The 18,464-nt window shown below is 49.3% G+C and overlaps 1 protein-coding gene across 4 annotated transcripts in view; it reads left to right on the top strand.

The window, feature by feature from the left end:
* Positions 1–18,464, top strand: part of Rfx4 (regulatory factor X4) — a 143,506-nt gene that overhangs the window by 122,558 nt on the left and 2,484 nt on the right. For all 4 annotated transcript variants that reach the window (XM_057757695.1, XM_057757694.1, XM_057757692.1 and 1 more), the window contains 2 exons: positions 9,057–9,219; positions 10,379–10,517. In XM_057757695.1, coding sequence (XP_057613678.1) covers positions 9,057–9,219; positions 10,379–10,517 — 302 coding nt within the window. The remainder of the gene's footprint in view (positions 1–9,056; positions 9,220–10,378; positions 10,518–18,464) is intronic.

Raw genomic sequence — 18,464 nt, 5'->3', positions numbered from 1 at the left:
CCGTGTCAAGGGAAGGTGAAAGGCGGGAGGTCATGTCAAGCCGCAGCACAACTGAGTGAGGCAGCCGCTGTGAACAGAGCTGGTCCCAGGCCACACGTGGGCCACCCTGAGCGTGACTTGTCAAGCTCACTACCAGAAGGCTGTTCTGATGAGAGACCCACAGCACAAGATACATGCTGTGTTCTCATGTGCCAAACCACGCCCGAGAATCGCCCAAGCCTCGGTACCCATCCATGTCTAAAACAACTGAAAGAACCCCAAACAGATATTTGTATATCACGTTTTGTAAAAGTATTGATAATAGTCGAAAGTGGAAAGGGCCCACGTGTGTCCTTTGCCTATTGAAGGGTGAGTGGATAGAAGCATAGTATACTATGGAATATTTTTAGCCTTAATTTGAGAAGAAATGGCATTGTAATATAACATTATAACCTGAATGAATCTTGAAGTCATTGTGCTAAGTGAGATGAGTTAGGCATTAAAAGGACAAATGTCTGACTCCACTGTATGGGGGCCCTAAAGTCATAAAATTCATTGAGTAAAATAGAGGCTAGAGGCAGGGGACAGGGAGACAGAAGGGCAGAGCTTCAGTTTGGGAAGATCAGAAACTCTGGGGATGGATTATGATGGTAGATGTATGACCCAACAGATGTATAAATGCACTGAGTTGAAAGGTGTAATTGATTTTAGGTTAAGGTGCTTTTAACATACACACATGCATTCAGACACGCGCACATACATGTGCACACACACTCACATAACACATGCACACACACATGTGCACATACACCATAGCACTGCTGTCAATGGGAACAGCATTGCACAGTGGAAGGGGGAATTAGATACTCATGAGAGTCAGAGGTCTTCAAAGAAACAGCTGCTTACAGAGAAATTTCAACAGAGATGGGACAGAAAATAAAATACAACTGAAAGAGAATTAAAAGAATGAGCTAAGAGATTCTCTGATAGCACAGTCAATGCAAAGAGATAATGTTGAGTATGTGGGCTCTGCTGAGAGGAAGAGCCAATCCGTTCAGGAATTACAGCATGTTGTTATTCTGAGACAGCATCTTACTGTGCAGTCCTGAATGACCTCGAACTCCCTATGAGTAGACCAGGCTAGCCTCAAATTTGTGGTGAACCTACTGCCTTTGCCTCTGAGTGCTGGGAGTGCAGGTGTGTGCCCAGCCCAATGTTCACGCTTTAGGAAAGTGTTCCCAGAAAGAGCAGGTTATGGTGACTCACCCATGTGACCTCAGAACTCAGGAGGCTGTAAGGCAAGAGGATTGCTAAGTGCTTGAAGCCATACTGGGCCTGTTGGGTGGGTGGGACGGGGCTACAGAGTGAGCTCTTAATTAAAAAATAAATAAATTAAAAAAGAGAGGAAAGGAAGGAAGGGAAGGGAGGAAGTGAGAAAGGGAAGAAAGAAAGCAAACTCAGGAGGAAGGGAGGGAAAGAGGAAAGGAGGGAGGGAGGGAGAGAACACTAACAGTTTAAAGGCTTTACAGAGTACAGAGATAAGACCTAGGATAACATGTCCTTCCTTTGAATCCTGAGGGAATTAAATGGGGCTGAGGGGTTGAAGTCATCTCTAAACTCACTGAATAAAATTAAAAAGATCTTACCCACTCCAAAGAAAACAAATAATCACCAAAGGAGACTCAGACTGCAGACTTCTCATCAGCAATATCAGGTTCAGCATCTGAGGCAGTATTTTTAGCATGCATCGGAAATCTTCAGCACAGAATCCTATTTCATAGGTTGTGTGTGAGAGAAGGGCAGTGCGAGTACATGTGTGCATACGTGCATACATACATACATACACATCTATAATCTATTTAAGGTGCCAAGTCCGATGCTGAGTGCTAGGTGTGGCCTTGCTACCAACAGGCCACACAGGGATGAGAGAAGCAAAGACAGGCATCATAGAAGAGAGCGCAATCAAGGTGTGAACTAACACTGCAGGCTGCCAAGGAAGGAAGTCTGTTCCAGCAGAAACCCACTGCATGCATGCACACAGCGTTGACGGGGGATTCTGTCATAAGGAAAGCATTTTAAATACAGCCCTTTGGAAGTGCCCATTCTCGCAGTATCGGGTTCCCCCGGATTCTAGCGGGTCTTTAGACCCACAGGCCTGCAGCTTCTCACAGCTTAGCAGACGAGCTCATGGGAAGTGCCTGCAGACACTGCTTGGAAACTCCGGAACCCAGCTGAACAAACCTCAGACAGGCAGTTGGGGCACTCCCTGGGAAGAGAACGAGTGGAGGTAAAACACAAACATTTCTGCTGGCTGACAGCACTGTTCACAGCTCTCTAGCACCCAGGGGTCCTTCTTGGTCGGAGTTTTCTATCATCATCCCTGGGTCTCCAGTAGGGCAACAAGCTGCCCAGAGCCACTTCCCTGAGCCACGCTCCTAACAGTTCCACCATCACCAGGACAAACACAGAGTTGTGGCCGTCCTGTCTTCTGAAACACACAGGGAAGTTTTGCATCCCAAACAGTGTGATCAGAGTGGTTGGGAAACAGGAGGGTGTGAGGGGAATTCAGGGAAACCTAACTTGAGCCTTTCAGAGTCTCCCTGCCCGTGAGCCCACCTGGTAGGGGCAGGTGTGACATTCACCAAGGCCACAAGAATATCGTAAAAGAGTTGAGCGATTTCTGTGCAACATGCTGCAGGTCATAAAAGTACCTTCTTGGAAATGTAAATGTGAAACAGGCTCTCCTCAGACATTGTAAGCTTTGAAGATTCTGGCACATTCCAGCTTTGTTCTCAGGTATCTCCAGAGGGCATTAAAAATGTCATCCTACATAAAAGTATCTATACTATTTTCCTCCAGTACCAAGTCTGGATTCATAGACAGGATCTGATGTGCAATGGGCCGTGGTCTTAGAAGAGACACACACATAATCTCCTAAGAAGCTGCATGGCTTCATGTGTATGCTATAATGTAGCATTGGAGAGTTCTTAACTTTGGGGTCTTGTGCATACTTTCACTGAATAATATAACTTAGAAAATGATTATATCAATCTAGTAAAACATATCCATTGTGCTCTTTTAAAAAGTTAACTCAATATATGATGTTCGTGCCAGGTAGTTCTTATTAAATTGCTGTTTTATAGTCTATCTACTTTCCAAAAAGGTAAAGACAAAACATTGCATTTATTTGTTTATGTGTATGTGTGAATGTGTGTGCACTCCTGGAGGTCAGATGGAAATGTGTGGTGGTCGATTCCATCCTTCTGCCACTTGAGTTTCGGGGATTAAATTCAGGTCATGGAGTTTAGTGGCCAGTCCCTTCCCTCTGAGCCATGTTGCCATTTCCTCTGAGGAACCCAGAGTCAGGGCTGTGAGTGTAGCTTCGTTGGAAAGATGCTTTATTTGACTGATGTTGATGAAGTCTGGGGTTCAGTTCCTAGCAGTGCATAAACTGCCAGTGTCGCCCAGCTCTGTAATCACAGGTTTCAAGGCGGAGGCCAGACCAGAAGTTCAGGTTTCATTGATCAACGATTATCAGGGTGAGTTAAGAGTCACGATCAGGCAGATCCCAGAGTCTCTTCACCAAGCCAGTGTCGTCTTCTGGATGGACATGTGTTCGCTTTTCAGCAATGACCAGAACATAGCGTGTGTGCTCATGTAGCACAAGGTATCAGTCAGTGGCGTATTACCTCGTGGCTGCCTTCGATGCACCAGGAAAACAGTTTCTCTACTTATTCATGTCTATGTCTAGTTTCATGTCCATAGAGAGATGTATTTTATCTTAAACAAGGTGGGGGTGGGGAGAGAAGGTCAAGGCCAGTGTCGATTGAGTTTACTAAAGCCTGTGGCTGTCTCATAAGTGGCTGGTATGGGAGTCCACACCAGCATTTCCACTGGGCAAAGCCCAGCCTTTCGCCATCCACCCACCTGGATCTCTGTGGGCCTGCCACCTTCCTCCTGGTCAGGCAAAGTTCAGAAAGTTTAACTCTAGGGGAGGGGGCTCTTTTCTGCCTCCAGGCATGGCAGGTGGTGCCTAATTGATCCGTCCATTTAACGTGACATCGGGCTGCATTTCTTTAATGTCATTTGAAACAAAATGTTACGCTCAAACTCTGTCTGGGCAGGCCACCGAAGGGCTCTAAAACCCCCATTTATGATGTCATGTTAAGTGTTCCCTCCTTTAGCAATGACAATAAAAGTTAACGATTAAGCTCATGTTTTCAGCTTCCCACCCAGGTTCCCTGCAACACAAAACCAGCCAACTCAATCATTGGAAAGTTAGGGCGCCCAGTGAAACAGGGGAATTCCTCACAAGTGCCCTGACTGTAGGACATCTGGCCGGCCCAGCTGTACTTTCTCCGTAGCAGTTGAGGATGTCCCAAAGATAACTGACCCTTCGACTCCCCAGTAACAAAAGCCCGCTTGTTCTTAGGACGACTGGGCCGCCTCAGCCCGGTGGCTCCCAATGGTGGGCACTGGTGACTCATTGACAGTGGCCCCCTCCATCACAGCTCCTTCCTCCTCACTGAAGGAACAGAACTAGGGGACGCGAGCCAGGGCAGAAAGAAAGGTTGTTTCCCACGTGCTGATTTCACTCCATCCATCACATCTTGACTTTGTTCATCTGTCCACTTCATCTTTTATTCATTTGTTCGTGCAATAAAGAAGGGTTCTGTGTTTAGTCTGTGCCCAGCCCTGGAGGTACAGAAGTGAAAACAAAGCAGATATGGCCGCTGCCCCTTGGTGGGTGAGAGTTAACACAGACATGAAGTCCCAGGTAAATGTGTAGCTCCAAACGGCTGTGAGAGGCAGGAGCGAAACAGCAGTGTGTTGTGAACAAGTCTATGGAGCCCTGCCCAGCCGGTGCACAGACAGTGCTTCTCTGAGGAGCTGGGGAGGGGCATGTGGACATGTCGGAGGCAGAAGTAGCTTGGTGTAATGAGGACTGGCTGCGGCATGGGAGTCAGGGAGCGTGCCAGGAGGTGAAGTCAGCATGTCTTCCTGGGAATTCATTTGTTGCCCCTGGGCACTTTGGTCAATCCGATGTTGGGCACTTTGGTCAATCCGATGTTGGGCACTTTGGTCAATCCGATGTTGACCATGGAGCTATTAGTGCAACAACTCAAACAGGCAAGGCCTCCCATGTCGGTGGGCACGCTCCTTAAACACAACTAGCACAAGGGCTTAGGCAGCCCAGATGCATATGGATAGAGGTACAGGCAGATCTCTGTACATAATCCTTCTGTCTCGATCTTGGAAGATATAATACATGTTTGTTTAGTGTATCTCAGGAAACAAGTACCATTATCCAAGTAGAACTTTTTGTGATTATGGTAATTAAAAACAAGCAAACAAATTGTCTGTCGTGACTGGAGAGACGGCCAGGGGTGAAGACAGTGGATGCTCTGGTCTGTTGTGGCTGGAGAGATGACTAGGGGTGAAGACATTGGATGCTGTGGTCTGTCGTGGCTGGAAAGATGATGGCTAGGGGTGAAGACGGTGGATGCTCTGGCAGAGGTTCTGGGTTTGGTTCCCAGCCCCCGCGTGACATTCTGTAACTTCAGCCCCTGGGCATGGAAATAGTGTGTACACGTACAGCAGGCAAAAATTCACCACAATTGATACAGCTCCTCAAATAAAAACCCGTGTGGTTTTGATAATTTAAGTTTGATCAGCTGCAGGTGACTGGCGGCGAATGTCTAGGGCATCGAGTTCCAGATTCTCCACACACTCACCAGAGCTATTCCTGAGAAACTGCAAGCAAAGACTTAGGTCAGATTTTTCAGATGGGAGAAGAGGTCCGGTGATTTTGTATAGCTGGACAGTTGGAGAAAAGGCCAGTTTACACAAGTGTTCGGCAGAATCTCACAACTTCTGGGCTGGGGATGTAATTCAGTGCTTACTTAACATGTGGATTCGATTACCGGCACTGGTGGAAAGCTTCTTTCTTTCAGCAGGCTGCGTGACAGGAAGCAGCAACATTGTCACCTTTCCCTGCTGACCCAGTGGCTCTCCGGGGATCTGGGAGTGGGACGTGTGGTTGTTATATGCTACTTTATGTTGGGTGAACATATTATTGACCACTTTCTTTTCCGAGCACACTTTCTGCCCTGTGCTTTGCAACCCCATTCAAAACCCACACAACCTTGAGGAAAAGTGTCCTCCCGCGGGTGGGGAGAAAATGGTCCCTTACCGTGGTGTCTTTATAAAATCCTTAATGTTCGGGAGCCCTACCACTACTCTCAGACCGTTAAACACATGGGGTTGTGTACGTGGTGTGGGGCTGGAGGCTGAGGAAGGAAATATGGGAATCACGCAACAAGGAAGCCCTGTTGTTTAACCAACAAATGACAAGCGTTTGGGCTGTGTCAGCTTGGCATTTATTAGTGTCCCTTGAGCCCCAGCCTGTGCAGCGCTTCTCACTGGAGGTCCCCACCCAAGAGCTGGTGCACAGGGGATGCTGTCTCTGCTCCCCGGACAGAAACTGCTTCTCACCCAAGCCAGTAGGTGTTAATCTGCTTAAGGCTGCCTGAGTGGATGCATTAGATGCTGGCACTTGGCCATTTAGAGGTTTTGTTCCCTAGACTGCGGGGGCCCGTTTTCCCAGGAGTTCCAGCTGTCTGTTTGATAACTGCCATTCCTCGTAGCATTGGCTCCTTCAACAACAGATTCAATGGAATCAAAGTTTACTGCACACCTATGCCTCCGCAGGCCTGATGCTGGGGAGGGAGACCTGAATGAACAGTTGCTGTGCTCCAGGGGCTCAGACAAAAGCAACCTCTGCTGCATTCCCTCTGGTAGTGGCTGTCCTGGGAAGCTTCCCTACTGCTTAGGAAAACCCTCTGCCTTCCTGACTGCCCCCTCTAAATAGCCACTGACTTTGCCCACTGCCCCGAGATACTGGGCCTTGAAGGGTTAACCGCTTGCTTGTTGTGACTGGCTCATTATTCTCTCAGACTTTTCACTCCCTCTCATTACAGCTCTCCTAGTAAATCTGTTTACGTTTTTATGAATTCTTTTCACGAAAGCAAAATGCATTTATTATAGAAAACACAAAATAAAACCAAAAATTTAAAAATGATCAGCGTACTCACCCAGAAGCAGCACATTTTAATAATAAAAAAGGAAACATTTAAAATTTTAAGAGTGCAATAATCTCGTGAAATTGATGCTTTTATTATCTGTGCATGGGTACATAATCGTGTGCTCACGAGTACACCCAGGTGCATTTGTGCATTCTTGCACATGCCGGGGCCAGAGGTAGCTTCCTCTGTCACGCTCTACCTTGTTTGTAAGAAAGGTCTTTGTGAACCTGGAGCACCCTCCTGTCCTCACCTCCCTGGGGTCACAGGCACAGCCGCTCCCAGCATTTTACATCCATTCTAAAGATCTGAACTCCGCTCTTCCCACTTGTGCAGCAAGCGCTTTGCCGGTGGAGCCGCCTCCTCACCCCTAAGGAAGGGCTCGGCTCGGAGAAGGGAGGCACATCTAATCCAGTCACCTGAGGTGCAGCTTATCGCGGGAGTCTTCTCTCTGATCTTGGCACAGCTCTTAGGAGCGATTTCTAATTTAAGGATGTTTGTGAAGCACTTAGCCCACAGCCTGGCTGTGATAGATGCTCAACAGAACAGACTTCCTTGTCATGCTCTTGAAGTAAATCTTTGCCACTTTATTAAAAACGGTATTATCTGCATTCCGAGTTTGCAGATTTACATAAGTTCTTAGTACAAAGCACTTTCAGTAATAAAACAATACATTTACAGTAGGGTTTCCTCCCCCCCCCCCCCCCCCCCGGCTCCTCCTTGCCAGGTCTCTGCCCTGTGACAAAACTTGAGTCCACCAGCCCTGCCCCCTCCTGCCACCCTTTCCTGTGCTACCAGCAAAGCCTTGGGGCAAAGGCAGGCTGAACTCTAATGTGCAAACTCTTTGTCTTCATGTAAGAGTTTTAAGGTAGAAATAGGCTTCTGCAGACAATACAGGATTTTGCTTTATCTTCTTTAAAATTTATTTTTAGTCTTACTTTGTGTGTATGGGTGTTTTACTTGTCTGCATGTGTATACACCACATGATCCCCTGGTACCATGTAGACCAGAAGAGGGAGATGGCTCTCCTGGGACTGAAAGAGTAGTCGTGACCTCAGAGCTATTTCTCCAGCCCCTTAAAAGCAGCGTGTTCGCCAACTCTCCAGCTCTCTGTGTACCCAAAAAAGAACACCGAATCCTGTTCCTTACACTTTGTGAAATGATTTTATTTCTGCTCTCAACATTTTAAAATTTATCAGAAATTAAGTTGTCTAATGAGGTTACTGCTTTTAGCAAGCTTTTAAATTGTTCTTACAAAAATTCTAACCATCGTATAAAATGTGCCTCTAGAGGACCTTTGTCAGCCGCCCCTTCGGCCCAGGTCCTCAGCAGTTTCAGGCGCTAAGGCAACAGATGGAGTTAGTGGTGGGCATGGGATGGGCTGCAGTCGAGTGAGCTGCTTACATTGCTTAAAGCAGTCCGAGTTGAACATGGAAAGCTAATTTGCGGTGCCTGCCTGGGCCACGCTGTACCAGGCCTTGTATTCTTTTTCTTCCTCTCTTCCTGTCTTTCCTGTCCCTCTCCTTCCTCTTTACTGAGTGTGTCTGGACAGTCAGGCACTATCCTAGGTGCCAGGTTGGGCAAACTGACACATGCCTAGCCTCACGGAATTTGCACTCTGGTGGGGGGGGGGCATCCATCAAACCTCACACCTTCAAATCTCATACCTCCAGAGTGGGGAACTGAAGATGGAAGTAGGGACCATTGAAGTAGGGACCACAGAGGCCCACAATGCACTGGGGCCCCAGCTAGCCTGGAGTTAGCAGGCAGCTTCTCCGGATTCATCTCTGAAGACTGAGTGGGTAGTGAGGGAAGAGTATGGATGCTGGGCAGCAGAAGCACTGTGGGCACAGAAAATAATTCTGCGGCTAGACCAGGGGCTGCAGGGGAGCTGAACCAGGGGGTGCCTTGTAATGAATGATTTTGGCTTTCAGCTTAGGAGCAGTGGGAAGCCACAACCGTTAGTGACCAGTGCCATGCAATCTGTCTCCGTAGGAGCAATGCAGTCATACACGTGGTCGCTAACATACACAGTGACGACAGCTGCTGGGTCCCCAGCTGAGAACTCGCAACAACTGCCCTGTGTGAGGAGCGCCCACATGCCTTCCTCCTCTGTGACACACAGGGTACCAGTCTACTCCCACAGAGAGGAGCACGGGTAGGTGACCTGCTTGGCACTTCACTTCAGAAGGATTCAGATGAGAGTACAGTTTAGCCCGTGTTGCATGCAGACCCGGGTGGGGGTGCTGCCGGGATACGTGGCCTGCACGTCTGTTCAGAAGCCTTACCTGAACTAGGGCAGCCCTTGGCCTCGTGATCTGCCTATTAGGAGACAGCAACTATGCTGCACTTCCCAAGCAGAGGCTCAAAACCACTCTTAGCATTGAGAAGGACCACACAGTGCTAGGGCCTTACCTGTAGCTGCTCACAGGCCAGAGAAGCCACAAAGTGGCTGCAGCGCAGGGGCATCTCAGGCAACTCCCACACAGGTGGTCCAGCAGAAGACAGAGGGCTTGAAGGTGTGCACAGGCCTATAGGTCAGTGTGTCCCCACCGCTCAGAGCCCCGGGATCTCCACAGGGCAGTCATTATTCCCCGAGGTATTTCCCTACATCATCACAATGTGCTCTTAGAATTGTATTTCACACCCTTTTTTCAACCTACAAGGATGATATAATAAAGACTCAAGTGGCCACAGGTTCAGTTCTTTGCCAGGACATGTTAGAATATGCAGTCATGGTAGTAGTGGCCTGTGTGCTTGTGTGACTCTGTATGCACTTGGCATAGCTGTCACATGAGTGGTTCCAGTATAACCCTGTGTGTCATTTCACAGATGTGAGAAACAGGACCATGAATAAGTCCTGATCACAGTGTGAAACACAGCAGAGCCTGGCTCAGCACCAGGGTCTCTGACCTGGTTTTTCTTGCCATCAAATTCCCCAGGTTCTTCACCTCCACTGCCCAGCAGAAGTTCAAGGGATGCAGAGACACAAAGTCCAAAGCAATTTTTTTCTCCCCTTTTGACTTCAGGGTGTGCAATGGGCTTTTGACACAAGGGAGGAGAGGCTTCCCCCAGAGCCAGGATCCATCCCCTGAGGTGCAAGCTTGTCAAGAGTGTTGAGGGAAAAGCAAACCCAACCTGGGGTTTCAGAGTCACCACAGCAAGGCCAATAGGGTGTTGGAAGGGATCAAGTGGAAGAAAAACCGGTGGTGGGAGGCCAAAAAGAAAAAAAACAGGCGAGGTTGATTTTTTTTTCAAGGTGTCAAGCTGACTGTTCTCTGTTGTGACTCACATCCATTGTGCTTGCTGCTTTTCAGGTACACGGGAAGCTATAACTACGGGAGCTATGGCAACCAGCATCCTCACCCAATGCAGAGCCAGTATCCAGCCCTGCCTCACGACACGGCCATCTCTGGGCCGCTCCACTACTCCCCTTACCACAGGAGCTCTGCACAGGTGAGTGTAGGGGCAGAGGTCTTGCTGACTGTGCTCGGTGCCCAATCAAGTCAACTAAACTCAGCTAATGAGGCCAGCGTGTGTGCCCCCTGCCGGTCCTCAAGGGCAGCCAGCTCAACGCCCTCAAGTGGCGCTCATGATCACATCATTTCCCCTACACATCACGTTGCTTAATTGTTCTCTCCTTGACCTCTCTGACGCTGGGATCCAGCTCGCTGTTTGTGCTGGTCCTTTCTAGGCTCCCACCTCACAGTGGTTCTGTGTCTGCTTCCCCATCGTTACCCTCATGGCATCCGTCGGATCTCTGCATCATGAGAGCTGGTCTCTTGGTTTTCTAGGTGTGTTTAGATTTGACCTACATGGCATCTTAACCTGAAGCATCCTGAAATGGACACTCTTGATTACTCCCACCCATCACAGCCTAGCAAACTGAGCCCTCCACGGCCAGCCTGGGGTGGTGGGAAGTTGAGGAAGTAGCTAGATTGCCACTGTTGGGTATTCCAGTTATATTAGACACCCTCCTATGTGTTATCCCAAGCATGACTGATCACCAAGTCCATCCAGTTCTGGGTTTTTGCTGTTGTTTATGTTGTTGTTGTTTGTCTGTCTGTCTGTTTGTTTGTTTGAGACAGGGTCTCTCTCTACAGAGTCCTGGCTGTCCTAGAACTCACTGTGTAGACCATGCTGACCTTGAACTCACAGAGTTCTGCCTTCTGAGTGGTGAATTAAAAGAGCGTGCCACCACACCCAGCCTCAATTCTGTGTTCTAAAATGTCTTTGACATCCTGGCTCTCCTGCCTTAGCTCAAGGCCTTCATGTCTAACCTAGATAATAACAGGCCTTCATGATGATCTCTGTCTCTAAAGCTTGCCCTGCCTGCAGCTGGAGGGGTCTTCTGGAAAACCCAAAACCATAACGCGGAGTCTGGTACCGTACTGCAGTCATTTCCCTGGCTTACTCCTCAATGTTGGGCTCCTTTCCTGGCCACCCTACCACCCTCCACCCCATGAGAGCCCCGGCAGCTGTGCAAGGGCCCTGCGTCTATGTGGGCACCAACGTCCCTGTCTTCCCTGTCTGTAGGCACTGTTCTCCGAGCTGGGAATCTCTCCTGCCTATCATCTGAACATCTTATGGCCTTGCGGGTCTCCTGAGAGTACCCACTTACTTCCTCCAGGCCCCTACCAAGTGCCTGCCACTCTCTGGGCCTTCTCTTCCAGTCACACTCCCCACGCCCTGTCAGCCAGGACTTCTAACTCTGCAGGAGTCTCCAAGCAGAGATTAAGTGTCTATCCCCAGTTCACAGCACACAGAACCCGTCAAAGGTCGGCTTATTTCTCCCAGATATGCTAGGCTCTGTGCTTGGCATTTTGCATGCACTCTAGATATCCCTAGCAGAAGTGAGACAGAGCGACTTATGCAGGGGTCAGAGCGGAGGAAATGTGGCTGCTTTCTGGCTTATGAGCACAATCTCCCACTGTCTCCCAGATGTGGCTCTCACTTTTTTGGGTGGATGGAAGCAGCTGTCAGCAGAGCCAATGGTTGGGATAGGCTAAGTGTGCTTTTTCTGCTCTGAAGGTTGAGAGGTCACATGTGGGCTTTGTGTCCCCCCCCCCATGGGATAAGCACAAAAGGGGGCTGGTGTGGGCGGGGCCTAGGAGGGCAAGGGCGGGATGGAGGGGGTTAGATGAGACTGCCTTGCATCAGCCTGCAGCACAGCTTGGCCTCCAAGGGAGGCAGTGAGGAGAATGTATCCCAGTACGAAGGCACTCAGGGCAAACAGGCGTCTGTTTTGATTTCCATCTCAGTACCAAGGGGAACCCTGGTTTAATCCCAAGACAAGCCAAGGAGTCGACTGCACTAAATCATCCCCTGGGGCATTCGTTAGAGACCTCTGACTGTGACACAGAGATGCCGGCTCCTTGGGTGCTGCTCCTCCTGGGAGCAGAGCCTGTGCACCTGGCTGCAATGCCCCTGTGTGACTGAGTTGCTGTCAGGATTACACTCCACACACTCCTCCCTCCCTCCCTCCCTCCCTCCCTCCCTCCCTCCCTCCCATCTCTCCTTCCCTCCCTCCCTCCTTCCTTCCCTTCCTTCCTTCAGCTGGGTGCCTGCTTTGTGTGAGCAGAGCTGCACCTTCCAGGGGAACAGTAGGGAAGTAGGCAGAAGCATCCTGCTTTGGAAGCATGCACTCCAGTCAAGGACAGCATCATCACACCACAGCTTTGGCTGTTATCTTCCTTCTCTACTGCCTCATGCCTCTGCCCCAGGAAATTTCAAGAGCTCCTTTTGGGGGAGGGTGATATTTTTTAAACCATCACCATATAAAGAAGCCAAGTTCTCCTCAAAGGCCACAGAGACCCTGGTGGTCAAAGATAGGTCTGCAGTGTCAGTTTTGGAAGCCACAAGAGTACCCAGCTGGGACCCTTATCAGGCAATGGCTGGTCTTAATAGGAATGGCCAAGAGCTAAGCTCCAGTTCACAGAGAAACCCTTCATATTAGATGAGGACTCAACCAGCCTCTCCACCGTCTTGTGCTGTGCCTCTCAGACAAGGGCATTTGACAGTCTACCATCCCAAGCACACGCACGTACACACACGCATACACACACACACACACACCACTACTACGCTTTATGGTTCACGGTTTACTTAGTCTCCATCTGTAAAGTGGGGTGGGTAAAAGTTAATTATATCATATCCTCTGCCCAAGCTGTTGGGCAAGGTTGGTGTTGAAGTGTCCTTCTCTTAGGGAAGGTCCTGTATAGAGAGAGACAAAGCAACCTTTGTTTCATTTTCCATTAACATTTAAGCAACTTGCACCTCTGGGCACTTTGAAATAGATGGGCTCATTCATTCCCATAACAACCTCACGAAGACTGCATTTTCTCCAGTTCTTAAAGATGAAGCAGCAAGGGGCTGTAGAGATGGCTCAGTAGAGCACTGACTGCTTTCTGGGGGACCTGAGTTCAATACCCAGCACCCACACGGCAGCTCACACCTCTCTGTAACTCCAGTTCCAGGGTCTCTGACACCCTCACACAGACAGACATGCAGGCAACACACCAATGCACATTAAATAAAAATAAATCATTTTCTAAAAAAGATGAAGCAGTAGCTTCAGAAAGGCCGTGTGGCCCACCCAGCAAAGCAGACTTGAGCACAGATCAACTCTCAGCCCCAGCCCCATGTCAGGGACTTAAAGCCACTGGGTTGGGGGTCAGCAAAGCCTAGAGATTGGCACTTGTATTCTCGCTAAATGTCAAGTTCTGAGAGAAGATCAAGTTGTTTTTTATTTTAAATTCAAAGTTGAATGTACAAGGCTGAAATCCATTGTAGGGTCGAGTAGTCTCAGCTTCCCAGAGCAGAGCTCAAACAGTCTCAATTCCCCATGAATGGGCAACACATTTCACTACAGAAGGTTCATGGGGGTGAGGAAGAAGAAAATTCATGATCAAACAATGTCTTTTTAAAGAAATGTACTTGCACTGGGAGGTGGTGGCGCATGTCTTTAATCCCAGCACTCAAGAAGTAGAGGCAGGCAGATCTGTGAGTTTGAGGCCAGCCTGGTCTGCAGAGTGAGTTCCAGGACAGCCAGGGCTACACAGAGAAACCCTGTCTTAAAAAAAAAAAATCAAGAACAAACAAACGAGCAGTCCGGTTCCCAGCAGAAGGATGCCTACAAGACTGTGATCGGTTGGCTTGGACTGTGATATTCACATGCACCCCAGCACTCATGTTATAGAGTGATCCGAACTCACTAGTGTTTCCCGTGAACATGTGTATGCTGTTGAGGGCTCTTATTTACACAGCACGTGCTTGCTATGGCCAGTATGAATCGCATAATGGTTGACCGCGTGGGTGGGATATCTCTGCGCCTCAGTCAGACCTGGCCATGCAATCCTTACCCTGTCAGCAACCATAAGTGTGAACATGGCCCAGGAGTCCAAAAGTCATGCGATCAACCAGCATCCATACAGCGAGGCGGGAAAGCTGCTCCTTCTTTCTTATCTGAATGGCTCAAGTGTAGTTTGACCAATGCCATGGCCACTGCGATCTTCATCTGCCTGGCCCCAACCAGCCCACAGCCAGGGGTGCCACCAGCTTCTTCAGGGTTCTCCCCCTTGGGAGCATCTTGGACCACAGTAGAGGAAAATACACAGACACAGGCACACACACACACACAATACGCACACACACAATACGCACACACACGCACACACACAATACGCACACACAATACGCACACACACACACGCACACACAATACGCACACACACACACACGCACACAGCTGTGAAGACAGCTCAAGTAAGGTGCTTTCTTGAATTCGCTCTCTAGAACATAAGTAAATGTAGTAGAATATGTTTATAGCCTCAGTGCTGAGGAGACAGACAAGCAGGTTCCTGGGACTCAGTGGCCAGTCAGCCTACTTGGTAAGTTCCAGGCTAGTGAGGGACCCTGTCTCAAAGAGAAAAAAAGGTAGACAGCACAAAAGGAAAACACCTGAGGTGTGTGCACCCACATATCAATCAATCATAGTGTTGCAAAGTCTTTTAAGTGCTGAGCTAGACTCCCTGGGTTCAAATTCCAGATCTGCCCCTAAATAGTTCTGAGCTTCAATTAATTCATCTGGGAAATGGAGATAAATTATAATACCCATTTCACAGGGCATAGTAGCTGTGGTCAGGCAGTTAATAAAGAATAGAATAAGATCTGGCTCATAGTTAACACTGTTTGCATTCATCATTATCCTTTGCCGTTCCGTTATAATGGTGTTCTATTTTATATAGTTCTGCTCTCTGCTCTGTTATGGCTCTGCAGAGGCAAGAGCCAGGCCCTTCTCACCCCCTCAGACTCCTAGGACCCACTCCAGAGCTGGGTCTTTAGTGATTGCCCAGGATATACTCCCAGGATGTCAATGAAATGAAAGAGCCTTGTTTGAGCACTGAGTTGTTATGTGGCTTCAAGCAGGCCATTGCCCTCACTTGGAAAATGAACACTGGCACCTTCCAGTCAGTCACCGAAGCTCTTCGAATCACTAATAGAAAGGCGATCCTATGTCTTTCAAAAATGAACTTTAGTAATGGCTAGCACATTCTGAAAACTTACAACATAGTTTCTAAGTGATTTCACTCCAGTTCATTTGACCAATCTTGACCCTAAGAGCTCAGCAGATGTGGACTGTCTGACACAGAGTCTGAGAGACACGTCCTACTACTCCAGAAGAGGCCAAAAGGAAGGCTGCGGGGGGCGGGGGGGGAACAGCCCTGGGGGAGGGCAGCCCCTGGCAGGCCTTGCGTACAGTGAGAGCCACCTTTCATAGGAAAACAGTTTTCACTCCTGACTCAGCCACCTTTCACCCCCTGCCTCAGCAGCAGGCCATGTGGTGAGGGGCAGGGATAAAGGGCTCAGTCTTCCCTTTCCATGGACAGGAAAGTCCGCCCCTGGAGCAGGGAGTTGTTTCCCAAAATAGACTTCCTAATACAGTTCCAAAGAGGCCAAGAGTCATCACTACCAAGATGGACTTAAATCATAGCCTCTTGCTGACTACTTTAAACACGCGCGCACGCACACACACACACATACACACGCATACACACGCACACACACACACACACACACAGGCAATACCGCACCTCATGCACTCCTTTCAAGAGGTGGTAATGATTTAGTGATTTATCTTATCTTAAAAAATGAGCAGCAACAGCTTGTGATTTGATCCAGACTGATAACTTCCTGTTACCCGTCTCCATAAAAGCTCCTTTATTCTGGCCTGAGCTCTTGGCACCCCAGAGCTTGTACCAGCATGCTTAAGGGCCTTGCACGAAGCCAGATGTGAAGTGTGAAAGGTGAGGGGGGACGCTACTGTGCAGTCTCTGCCACTCCCGGCAGACTGCACACAGTCTCCACTGGCACACTGACCATCGGGCCAAGGCAGCAGGCACTCCAACCATCCCGCCTCTCAGTGCCCTCTTACACTAGGGGGTAAGCAAGCCACTGACTCATGTGCAATTAGCTGACCTAATGGGACAGAATTTTCCACGCTGCTAACAGAATTGTATTGTCACACTGGAGATATTTTGAGCCAGTCTCATTTCCAGGCAATTGCTCTTTGGAGTCTATGACACAACCTCTGGGCACAGCTGTGCTGAGGGTCCTTGATGAGGCACAACAACTACACGCTCTTGAGTTTGGTGGCAAGGGCTCCAAGTCCATGCTGTGACATTTTACCTACCCAGACTGAGGCCAGAGAGGCCAGCAGGCTTCCAGTGGCCTGGGTCAGCATTCCAAGGCCTATCTCTGTGGAGAAGGAGAGATCTTGATGAAGGAAGATGCAAGAATAAAGTGTTTGCAAGGGGTAGGGAGGCCACGTTTAGATCAGTCAGATTGATATGGGGAGATTGCACCACTGAGGTCTAGGCTTTTGTCATGCTCCGTGACACTGGGCGTGGCTCCAGCTTTTCCCGCTTCTACAATATGAGTTTAGACTTCACGACCCTGAAGGTCTTTTCTGCTGGGACTGCCCAGTGTGCATTTACCAAATATGGTTAGCACCTGTTAGGTGCCAGGCGCTGTACCAAGTTTTGGGGACATATCATGAATAAAACAAAGCCCCACAGGGAGCATCTGAATGCAAGCCAGGGGAGAAACAGCTGCCAGGCAGGATGGAGGTGGTGGGGCATTTGGCTTCTTGAGGCAGCATGTTCAGAAAAGTCACTCTAAGGAGTTGATGTTTGAGCTGAGATAAAGAATGGGGAAAAGGATAGGACCTAAGGGAGGACCAGCTCACCGTGCCCCTAGATGAAAAAGGAGACCTCTGAGGGGGCCAGGGTAACATGCACCCAGCTGTTTCACTTGGGAGAGCATCATTGGTTCTTCTTAATGTCGTCTTTTTAGTACATCTGGGATCTAGATTTTTTTCCCTGAGAATCTTCATTCACAGGCCTGAGGAGCCACCATGACTCCACCCAAACAGTGTGCTGGGGCCTCACTCTGCACGGCACATGGGGCTGTGCCAGTGCTGCAGATCTGATTGGGGATTATGAAAACCTTGGCATGCTGTCTGCAGTCTCCTTGGCAACAGCCCTCGGTCCTTCTCCCTGGAGTTCCCAGACACCTCCTACACCCTCTTTCTTAACTGTTCTTTTCTTGTGCGGCAGCTGCCCTCCGCTATGTAAGCAGGGGTCCTGCGTGAGGGAAAGGCTCTCAGTGCTCCACCTGAGACCCCTCTTCCTGAGTCCTGCGTAGCTAGTTCTCTTGATATCGCCCAAGCCTCCTCTCTGTCTCCTGCCTGCCCAGGGATCCAGCTCGAAGAGGCGGAGGGGCTCCTTGCTGTCAGCACCAAGGTGCTGTCTAGGCTTCAGCCTGTCCGTCTCTCTCACTGGAGGCACCTCCCACCTAGTCCCTGGGGGCTCCACTTTCCAACTGTCAGGGTAGACAGATGGGGGACAGAAATTCACACATGCTCTCCTCCATGTTGCCCTTGTCGTCCTGGTTCCTTGGCTCCTGTCCTTGTTGGCCCTAAGCATAGCAAGGACATCTTTGTGCTGACTGCCCTGCAAACATGAACTCCTAAGGGAGCCTTAGCCCCTTCCCTCACCATCATTCTGACAGGGCCACGTTTCCATAGCTGTCCTTCCAACAGTGAAGAATGCAAAAGAAGGACTCAGAGGCCCCTCTCCCTCCTGACTCTCTCCAGCGCCTTCCCTCCTCTTGTCTCTGCCAACACCTGTTCCTTGGCCTGATTCGCCCCAAAGTTCCTTTTCCTGCTGCCTCCCTGTCTATCTTGACTCCATCCTCCCTGTCTCTCCTGACTTCGTCCTCCCTGTCTGTCTTGACTCCGTCCTCCCTGTCTCTCCTGACTGCGTCCTCCCTGTCTGTCTTGACTCTGTCCTCCCTGTCTCTCCTGACTCATCCCCATGTCTCTTGACTCTGTCCTCCCTGTCT

This window comes from Chionomys nivalis, chromosome 25 (assembly GCF_950005125.1).
Source record: "Chionomys nivalis chromosome 25, mChiNiv1.1, whole genome shotgun sequence".
Taxonomy (NCBI): domain Eukaryota; kingdom Metazoa; phylum Chordata; class Mammalia; order Rodentia; family Cricetidae; genus Chionomys; species Chionomys nivalis.
The sequence above is the reverse complement of the archived record's forward strand: the minus strand, read 5'-3'. Positions and strand labels throughout refer to the sequence as shown.